This window comes from Strigops habroptila, chromosome 6, assembly GCF_004027225.2.
Source record: "Strigops habroptila isolate Jane chromosome 6, bStrHab1.2.pri, whole genome shotgun sequence".
Classification (NCBI taxonomy): Eukaryota; Metazoa; Chordata; class Aves; order Psittaciformes; family Psittacidae; genus Strigops; species Strigops habroptila.
The window spans coordinates 53163782-53174938 of record NC_044282.2 but is presented as its reverse complement, the minus strand read 5'-3'; the positions used below and the strand labels follow the sequence as shown (position 1 = coordinate 53174938).

General features: G+C 43.1%; 1 protein-coding gene across 1 annotated transcript; it reads right to left on the bottom strand.

Annotated features, from left to right (window-relative positions):
* Nucleotides 1-861: 861 nt before the first annotated feature.
* LOC115609561 (b(0,+)-type amino acid transporter 1-like) lies at nt 862-10418 on the bottom strand. Its single transcript, XM_030489930.1, has 6 exons — nt 9657-10418; nt 8014-8147; nt 5058-5187; nt 3063-3187; nt 2553-2640; nt 862-1239 (listed from the first exon to the last, which is right to left on the bottom strand). The coding sequence occupies exons 1-6, from the start codon at nt 10398-10400 to the stop codon at nt 1006-1008; spliced, it is 1455 nt and encodes a 484-aa protein (XP_030345790.1). The 5' UTR covers nt 10401-10418; the 3' UTR covers nt 862-1005.
* Between the last annotated feature and the right edge of the window lie 739 nt (nt 10419-11157).

Sequence of the window (11157 nt, the reverse complement as noted above, 5' to 3'; positions counted from 1 at the left end):
ACACTGGGTGCAGTATTTCAGGTGTCCTCTCACCAGTGTTGAGTCTAAAGGGGCAGAGTATTTCCTTGACCTGCTGGACACATTTCTTCTAATGCAGAGATTTCTTTAATTTGCAGTGTATATGATTTCTTTAATGTATGTGATTTCTTTAATTTGCAATGAGAGTATCTCGCTATTTACATACAAATCTGCATACACTGTAGATGGTTGGTTGTTTTTTTTTTGTCTCAATTTGTCACAAAAGAAATGACTTGTCTTTGGGGGAATTACAGGAACGGTATTGGGTGACTGTCAGCGGTACTTGAGTGATGCTGCCTGTGTCCTCATCATGAAAGGATGGATCCCAGATGACAAGTGCATTTTCAACTAAGTAAACTAGCAGGGCTTTCAAGTGCTTGTTGTCTCATGTGAGAGAGTTTTCTATGGGAGATGTAGGATGATTTCTGAGACAGAGAAAGGACTGTTGTGACTGTGCACCTGGGACTGGAAGGAGCAAGGGAAAACCACCCTCCCAGAACGAATACACGAGTGATTTTTTTTGTTGTGAGCATGGTGTGCCCATGCTTTATTTATCTGAGAAGCTCTGTGACCATAATGGGGAGAACTGGGTGGAAATAATTAAAGGCATTGCCAGGAATGGGTTAGGGTCACAGCCTGCTATACGAATAATATTTCATTGTCAGTCTTTTGTTGCCTGTTGCCTTGAAATATAAGAGCTAAGCTTTTGATGACCAGCTCTTCTTGGGATGGAAAATTCAAAAGCACATATTCATTTGGAATCTGTACGTAATCTGCCAAGGCAGAGCTGAAAATGAGAAAAACATGTCCCCAGAATTTAAAGGAAACACAAGGAGTCATGGCTCTAGTGCCTCTCGGCTGGACATTTTAGTGACACTTTCATTCTGCTTATTCAGCCTTACAGAAAAATATCTTCTAAGCCTTGAAAACCAAGATGCTGGGATACACTACAAGGGGCTGGCATCCACACAGCAGGAGGACATTATCTCAGTTGGCATCCCTGGTGGTTGGTGCCACTTCCAGGAACAACTGGAGATGTAAAGTGATTCTCTGTAAAAAGCGAGGGTGGCGCTTGAAGCGAACCAGTGGGAAGTAAAGAATGACGCCACTGAAAATGAACAGGATGATGTAGAGGATCTCAAACTGGGGTTGATCGATGATGGGAGCTAACACCAGGTACACAGCTGCCATCAGCACAATTATGGGGATGATAATGGGAACCTGTGAAAGTGAAAAATCAGCATAAAGACTCCATGTAATGCTGGGCCACTGTGGGTCTGGACAAGCCTAAAACTTCTGCAGAAGGCTTTTTAGATGAAAACCTGGTGCAACCTGAAGTATTAACTACAAATCCCAATTAATACAGACATCCTGTTTGCCAGCCCACCCCCACTCCAAGGTTGAACATCCCTGCAAGAGCTACACCACCACCATACACCCTAATCCCTGGTCTTCCCTGCCCTCCTAGACCTAAAGATGCAAATTATGGGGTTTAGTGCCAGGTCTGTTCTTGCTCTCCCTACTACCTTGCATCCAAAACTTGAGCTGTAAACAAAACACAGAGCAACGTGTACAAATCACATAACTGAACCTTAGCATCCTTGGGCAAAAAGGTTTATTCCTGTATTGAGAGAGTGGGGAAAGGCAATCTTAGAGGCTATTTCTGTAAGTCTGTTCAGAAAGCATTTAAATTTAAATTTGAAGCCATCCTCCTTCTGAGGCTATTGAATGCACAAGACAACTATTTCACAACAAGGCGAAAAACTGAATGTTCAAGCTGGAATTTTCCACTTTTTACTTTTGTGCCTTTTTGTCCAGTGACTGAAAGACTTAATGGCACACTGCTCTTCTCTGTCATGCTAAGCCCCACAGGACACTCAATATAATAAGCTTCACACAGCTTGGTAGCATCAGCCTGTCACCTACATCCTGAAGGAACCCTTGAAAACCAGGATGTTCATTCAGCTTGTCACAGGGAAGTCACTGTCCTGCATTCACTTCCCCAGTCACAGAGGAAGCACTGCAGCTCGACTCGCTCATGGCACCAGGGAGAAGAACAGGTAACTCCTGATTTCCTTCCATTTAACTGTTTTGTGGGGAACAAACATGTCCCCTGGACATTTAAAAGGTCTTGGGGCATTCTGGCTGAGGCTTTTGTCCTCTGCAAGGTTCTTACACCTGGGCTACCCACCGAGGAGTGCGACCAAGTTCTCAGAGCACAAGCAGTAGATTGCATTGTTGGTCAGAATCATCCTTCATTTTCCTCTTACATCTCCTAGGAGAGGACATGGTAGATATATTTTCCACAGTGAGAGGGCAGTGCATTATTAGCTTATCAAGACAGAGACGCTAACCTTGACTTACGCTCATGCTATCTTGTCCCTTGCTGATAAAACATGAAATTAAAAAAGGAAGAACAACCACACTAAATCTGTAAGCCACCAGCCCCAGTGCTCTTCCTTTCCTCATAATGCTGTGTAAGTTATTTGGGCAATACAGGAAAAGGCTTTGAGGGGGCTATGTTATTACTTCACCTTGTAAGATCTTGGCAGTTCTGGTTTCTTGATTTTTAAATACAGGAGACCAGAAATAGTCAAGCCATAGAAAAACCATGCTATAAAACTGGAAGAAAAAGGAAAGAAAAAAAGACAAAAAAGACAGCATTACATTTGGGGTGAGATCATCCAGGAATGTCAGGCCTGCCTTGAGATCCCAGATGTTCACATCTCCAATTAAAAAGCAGAATATTTATATAAATGTAGTAGTTCTTCCATTCATTTCCTTTCCAGCACAAACAATGAGCACTTCAGAATGATCTAAATATTATAGATTCATTTCAATATGAGGATGAATCACATCCAGTTAAGTATATAGTGACAGAAGCATTCATGCATTGCAAAAATGCTGGTTCCTAAGCTCGCTCTTCTCTTTCTTCCCCCTCTCCCCAGTGATGGTTAGAAAACAATAGCCCCTGCTCAAAAAAAAAAAATACTTCTAAACAATTCAAAACCCAGGATGCAAACGGAAACACTACATATACATACCTGAAAAAGTTCACGATGGAGGTGAAGTTTCCTGATATTATCATTATTAAAGACACAGCAGATGTAAACAGCAGAGCAGGGGAGGGTGTGAGGCATCGCACGTGAGCCATAGACAGAATGTCTGGCTGAAAGCCAAAGAAAAATAATACACCATCATATAATGTACTTGGAGATCCTTGCTCATCCCCCTCCGCTGCTGGTGGGAGCTCTGCCTGCAGCCAGAGCCACTCATAATCATCACATAAACACAATATAAACGCAGTTCAAGTCCAAGGAGTGTAAACTCAGAAACTCCCTCAAGGATGTTTTCATTGTGTCTCACTGATTTCATATCAAATACACTCAGTTTAGGCAGGCAAGATGAGGTTTTCAAACTAGTAGTAAGATGGACTAAGGCTGAGTCAAATCAGAACTTTCCCAATGATCATCAGGACCTTGTCCCACTCTTCTGCCCTTCGTCACGTCTCTCTGGGACTTGGCTTTTCTTGGGCTGACTGGAAAATAAGACTACTCCAAAAACATTTATGCAAGTAACTGCAAAGCAAAGCAGAATTTGTTCCAGAACAGGGAGAGAATTATTAGCCTCCTTATTATTTGGTTTATTGGAAAAGTTTAATGGGTATGGTCAAATTCAGACCATGTGTGAACTGCTTAGTACAGAGCTTGCCACGATACAGCAGGCACTCTCATCAGTCAGAGAAGCTGTGGAACCAGTAACCACCCAAACCAGTAACCACCCACTCAGTCGTATCCACTAACTTGGTCATCCATATACATAAAAGATTCCCTCCTATGCACAAGAAGTGGAGCTGGTGCACAGTAGTAACCTTTGCACCTGAGAGCTGAAATACCAGATGGTGTGGGGAGGAAGGACCAAAGAAGCAGAAAGATCCAGGAGGAATAGAACATGCCTGCTCAAAACAGAGGAGCAGAATTCAGCTCAGCCCAAGCACTGAGACGGAGAAGTGTGGGAGGGGTGTGCCTGTGGGTGAGGGTGTCCTTACCAGCAGCTGGAGTGGGGCAGCAGCTTAGTACTGCTGCTGGTAGTACATGCCCAGGTACCAGCAACTGGGGAGACTGGGATCCAGGGGCTGCTACTGGGCAAGCTGAATGTCTGAGCCCAGCTGCTGGAGGGACCCACACTGTACATACGTGTATATATATATATTTTTTCCATTAACAGACCCCCGTTCAGCTAGAGAGGGGAATAAGATAAAGCCCTTGGTGCTGTTTGTGCTAGTGTTTGTGTGAGCACTGAGCATGTCTGTATGTGTAGATCTGTGTGCCCTGCTCTCTTCATACGTATGTATACATATATACGTATGTATGTATCTGTGTATGTATATATGTTGTATACTTGTGTTTGTGTTCCTATTGGGAACATATGCTGAACCTGCTGGTTGGACCAGGGAGCATGGAGCTGCAGCAGCCTGGCCTCTGCTGGGCTTCAAGATTTGGCTCCGCCTAGCAAAACCAATTAAAAACCCCAGCTAGAGGAGACGTAAGGCTCAGTGTCACCTTGTAATTGCTATGAAGGTTGAAGAGCCTGGAACACCCCTGAGACCAGCTTTTGTAGTCAGTATTGCATGCAAAGGCAGCTTGCCAGTGCTGAGCTACCTTCCCAACGTTAGCAAGGGTGCCTTACAACATGCAGTCATGGCTAGGTTTCCTCTCCCTGGCAGATATATTGGCTAGGTCACCCCAGAGCCTGTGCCAGGAGCTCCAATACATCAGTATTTCATTCCAAAGCTATTCTTAAAATTCAGGCTAGATGTAATTATGCATCTTTCTGAAATTATGTGGCTGAAGAAGAAAATCAGGAGACAACATACACCTGACATTTGAAAGATGGGGAAGAAACTCTTTGAGCAAGAAACAAACCACTTAAGAGCTATCACTCTACCAGCTGAACATACATGGTGTTTTCCTCTGCTTTAATGTCACAAGAAGGTAAAATGCTCAAAGCAAGCCAGATCTCTTTATTTTTGTTCTTACCATATGGCCTTCCCTTGCGGCAATGTAGCACACCCGGCCTCCGCTGAAGAACGTGCCATTGGATGAACCAAATGTAGACAGTGCCACCGACAGGGACATGAGCCATGCCCAACTACCCAGGACTTTGTCTCTGAGGTGGGAAAGAGTTCACAGCATAATATTGCAGCTCGCAGATGCATAAATACCCATTGTAGAACCAGGCAGGTTTCTTCCCTTCATTATTCTCACTGATTTTTTTTTTTTCCAAAGCCTTTCTAATGATTTAAAGCCTTCTTCCAGTTCCCATAATATTTAGTCACTAGTAACTTTGACCTGTCCAGAAAAGGCAGCTTTCCTTCCTGCCTGGTGTATATATATATATCTACATCTGTCTACACTGCAATGGTGTACAAAGCTGTCACAGCAGGCAACCCCCCCTTTTTTGCATACAGATGCTATGGTGCAAATCCTGGAGATGCTGCTATTACAGCCAACAGTATTAGCTTGCAGAAAAACTGTTCCCACAGGACCTGAATAAATATCCTGCATTATAAACTCTTCCCCAATATGCATAAGAATATAAGCCTTTAAACCCATATGCATGTATATCTGCTACTCTGTCAATCAGGCTAAAGCCAAAGAAATTGTTTGAATTCCAGAAGTTTGATTCTACAACATGTTCAGGCATTTATGGTTTGCTTTCTCCATAACAAAAAGAGTAGCAGGGTTACAAATAGAGTTTGAGGTAATTATTTGGGAGATAGATAGGATAATCTTCTCACCTAAAAGTGAAGCTTGTCTTCTGCAATGAAGCAGCATGAAGAATATGAATTGAGTAATAAATGCAGGTGTTTGGGGTAATTATCACATACACACACACACAAAACCAAACACACTGTTCCACTCATTGGCAAAAATCCAAAATTCAGAAGTTTTTTAGAACACTTCATATTTTTCAATTGCATGTCTTTGAGCCATATGTACTCTTTTTTAGTATCACCTATCCCAAGCGTTAAAAAATCATGAGCTGGGCTCTGTGAACTCACGGCAGGAGCTTATCTACCACAATAATTTAAAAAATGTAGTTTATAAGCTTAATATCTGGGTTACAGACCTTTAGGCTTCAAGTTAAGCTACTTGCAACAACTAAAGTTTTCCTTTTTCAAAATGATGGAATCTGGTTATCTCCTATTATCACATGACTCCAGAACCACAAGATCTCAAGGGAAAGCTACATATATCACAAAATTAATTATAAAATCTTTAGAAATTGTGTCTTTTGCATCTGTGAGATTGGTGCTTTGCTGTTTGGACCCTGAAAATGAACTACAGGGGGTACTCCAAGTAACTTCTTAAAAGCAATCTGAGATCTGCAGTTGCTGTTAAATCACTGGCATCACAGAAATGCTGGGGAGAGTTTCACAAGTTCCTTTTGTGGCTGAACTTCTCACCACTGAACAATGTTTCTCCCTGGCAGTTTTCTTCTTATATGGAGAATAAATGCATTTCAATGTGACATGTCTTCCTCTGGCTTCTTTATACTCCTCCCATTCCTTCTTAATGACCTGAATAGCTGCATCTTTCGCTTGTAAACCACAGCCATTACACCCTCCTTAGCCTGTAGCTCTCTACCTGTCCTCTCAGCTTTTGAGGGCCCAGCTTTCTGGTCACTAGTTCAATGGTTCTTGCTGAATTGCACTCTCGGGGTGAAAAGGTTAATCAGGCAGGAAAAGGAGATGTGTTACAAAGGAGGAAGCTCACGAACAACTTGTTAATCAGGAATGATTGGAAAGGAAGTGCAGGGAAAGTTCATGACATTGCAGCTTAGCAAGGCTTTGTAACCTGTTCAAACAAAGTGCTAGACCTTTAAAAGCTCCTGCTTACAATGACATGAAAGGCTATTAAAGAACACATCTAGCAAGAGCTCAGTCAGATCTTCAAACCGGACATCTTGTGAAATGCACACAGGAGCAAAGCCGCTGCTGACTTGTTAGGAAGAGAATGAGCAGCAACATAATCCCTGTGTCATCATTTCAGCCAGACGACTCGCTTAAGGCTGTCATGGACTCTGTGTCTTTGGAAATATTTAGAGTAAGGCCGGATGTTCTGGTGGGAGATCAGCTGGTTAGAAGTCAATAGTGCCTACATCTCTCATGACGGTCCTTTCGTCTCTTGCTAAAATCCTTGTCTTGCACAAAGCCTGTCTGACATCACCAAACGCTTCAGGTTGATGTAAGGTACAAATAATTTCTGTACAACTCTGGAAAAGTACATGTCAACTTAAAGATACAATTATCAAAGGCTGCACAACCCATGTATAACACTTCTTCTCAAAGGTGGTGTAGAGATCAGTGACGATTTCCATTTCCCCACAGATGGAGAAACTCTGGTCTACACTAATTTCCAGGTGCTGAGCAGACAGGATTCACCTAGTTGGCTCCTGTCTCACTCCCAACCCACTGCCTTGGCACTCGTGGGGCAGCACATTGTCCTCCTCACTTTTCTGGAAATATCTACAACATGGGGCATCATCCAATTTCCAAGTCCAGATATGCACCCTTGCTGCATCCTCACTGTCTGTGAGGACATGCTCCTGGTGTGCACTTCATCCCCTCCTTATGGCCACTTTCCATGGGGGAAAACATGAGCTGGAGGGGAGCCACAGGTTCACAGTGGGAATGAGTGGGAATGGGGAGTAAAGGGTGTGCTGCAGAGCACCCCATCTTCGCAGCCTAAGTGCACCTTGGAGACCATGGGCCAGACAGGGATGGTCAGCCCTGACCTTTGCTGGGGAAAGGCTGCCATAAAGGTGACAGAGCAGGGATTGGCACCATGCTTCCTTGTAGCATGGTTTGACAGTTCTTCCTGGCCTGACCAGTGCAGTTCTGCTGTTTTCACTGGGAATGACAGCTAAACTCAGGAGAGAACCCATATTTCACTGGACTGCATTGGCTGTGTTGCCACATGCAGAGCTCACCCCCAAGTGACGGCCACAGCTCCTGAAGACAGCAGTTCAGATGGAGTCATGGCTGCTAAGTAGCTCACATTTACCAGCAAATACAGGCACGTAACCAAAGGAATTGCAATCATCACAGCTCTGGGAAGGGTCACCTGGAAGAGGGATGACAAGAGTGTTAGGTGCAGCACATTTACGCCTACACTGGACTTTTTTTCGTTTGGTCTTTGCCACCACTCATGTCCCTCATTCAAACTCCTTTGCTCACTAAGCTTCTTCACAGAACAAAACTTAGATCCAGATTCACTCAGCAGGTTTTATGCCAGTCTCCTAAAAATGGCAGGCAAACAGCAAGGTTGTATGTTTATATTAGCCTTTAAAAAGCAAACCAAACCAACCAACCAACCAAACAACAAAAAAAACCCCAAATTTTATTCAAAAATATTTTGGTTCGTTGCTGCCCAAGATGTCGTTGCCTGGGTACTTCTTGATTACTTTAATATTGATTTATTTGTTACAAGTGTGTTACATCTCCTGATGTGCTGTGTCTTCTCATGAACATTCTACTGACACATACGATGTAGCAGTGTGTGTTGCATCACATTTAACTCCTCTACCGGTTAAATCCAAGCAGGGCAGCACAAAGGAGATTTGCTCTTGGAAGGATTTTAACTTTTTTCTAGTGACAGGGTGCTACCTTGGAACACCACAGATCATCTTGAGGCTCAATAAAATCAACAAACGCTACCTTATGCAGCTAAAAACACTGGAAAAAAGGAAGTAGTAAAACCTGAAATATCAAATTTGCATTCCCACCACAGGACAAGCTATAGTAAATCCTTATGTCATTGCCTTCACTCCACAAGGGTATGAGTATCAGTGCTCGAGGTCCTGTGGGAGAGAGTGCCACATGACCCTAGGATCTTTGCTGCCATTTAGGTTAATATTTAACTGTGTATTTTCATGTAATCTGTAAAATCTTGTGTGCTGCACTGATAGAAAGCACGTTCTATACATGCTGCACTCACAGCTCTTTCAAAATAAAGGGTTGTTCACTGCTGCAGTGTCTGATCTGTGCGAAGAGATGATATGGCATGGAGAGGGCTGATGTGAGATGCAAGTGAGCTACTTCAGTGCCTATAGCACAGACAGAACAATGCCAAAAAGTAGACAGTTAAAGACGAGGGTCATTCAGTGAGTTACGATTCCCTCTCCAGTGAGACTTGGCTCGCTCTGAAGTTCCCCCTCCATGCAGTGAGGAGAGATAAGTGACATTATGGGTCAAGTCTTTTATGTGGTGTTAAGAAACCTTTATGGATTATATCAGTGAGTGCTTTTCTGCATAAATCTAGGTGTCTACAGTGAGATCCTCTAAACACCAAGACAAAAATTCATCCCCAAAGCATTCAAGTACTGCCTAATAGCTTTTTTAAGACAATGGAGTATGCTGGTGCTTTCTTATAAGTAGGCTGTTATTTTGCCTAGAGACTCATTTTTATCCTTTCTGGACACATCCATAGGCGTCTTGCCCTAGAAGACAGAACAAACCGAGAGGAAAGCTCAGTAGTCTTTCCTCCCTTGATTACCCCTCCTAACACAATCATAGATAGAATCAAACATACTAGCAGCAGGATTAGTAAGTAAAGCCCAGCTCCCTCACTCACCTCAGGCTTCTTCAGTTCCTCGGTTACATAGTTCAGGTTGTTCCACCCATCATAGGACCAAAGGCCCTGGTAAAACGCCACTCCAACTGCCCCGATACCTGCAGTCGTGTTCTGAAAAGCGTTGTGAAAACTCTGAGTTTGTCCCCTGGCAAGCAGCACCAGCCCACCTACCATGATCACCAGCAAAGCCAAGAGCTTGGCAGCTGTAAAAACGTTCATAATAGACGTCGCCAGCCTCACGTTGAGACAGTTGATGATAGTTAAAAGCAGGATGCAGGCAGCAGCTGCACATTTGATGACAATCTGTGGAGATGAGCATCCTGGGTAGAACGGTGCAACGGCATATTCAGCAAAGCTCAGGGAGACAGCTGCCAAACTAGCTGGTCTCACCAGGATAACAGAAGTGTAGGCGAAAAGGAAAGCAGGAAAAGAACCAAAAATCCTCAAGATGTAAATATATTCTCCTCCAGACTCTTTAATTATGGTTCCAAGCTCAGCATACGACAAGGCTCCAAACATGGCCAGGAGACCACATGCTGTCCAGATAAGCAGGCTGCTGGCAGGGCTCCCCATATGATGTAGTACCCATTCAGGGGACATAAAGATGCCTGAGCCTATCATGGTGCCTGCAATTAATGACACCCCACTAATCAGGCCAACATCTTGCTTCAGTCTTAATTTCTCCTTCCCTTCACTCACATCTGTGGATGAATGAGGTGAATCTGTTGTCTTCCTTTTCCTCATTGTGGAAATGTTAGGAGATGTTGTTAGGAGATAATATGGAATAAGACTGAGGCGTTTGAATAAGGACTGTCTCAGGCTTTTAGGGTTAAGTTAATAATTACAGAAGACACATTGAACGCTGTCATGAAATACAAGCTTACTTTCTACATTTTGCATTCTTTCATTACCCACTTTATCTCAATAATTTATTATGGTTCAGGTCCTGCCAAGACTGATTATCTTTGAATCTCCCTGCAAGCAATGGTAATGGATAGCATTTAACACCACCACCTTACTGGACTGTGCCCCTGATCATCTCTGCTTTAAATTATGCTTCAAATGGCATCTGAAATAAGGATCAGGTAAGCAAAATCCACATGCAAACCTGTACTTTATGCTTTGATTACAAGTCAGTGCTTAAGCACTTGCTTTAGTGCTCAATCATATATTCATTCCCCACTATGAAGTGATAAAACAAACAAGCCTGTCACCCAACATGACATAGCTTTTCTCATTAAGGAACATTTCCAGTGTCTTAATCAAAGACACAGAATATTCTGCTAAAAACAGTCCAGAGACTGTTCTTCTGCACAATACTAGGGGGCAATTCTGGCTTTTGCAAATTTTAGAAAGTGCAGTACAGTGAAAAGGCTATAATTAAATTTTATGGGCCCTTTTTGCCAATGTACATGAGGTATGCACATTCTGACCAGACCACGATCTTCAGAGGACTTTGTCACTGTTCATCATATACACATTTCAGTGCATACCCAAGAGA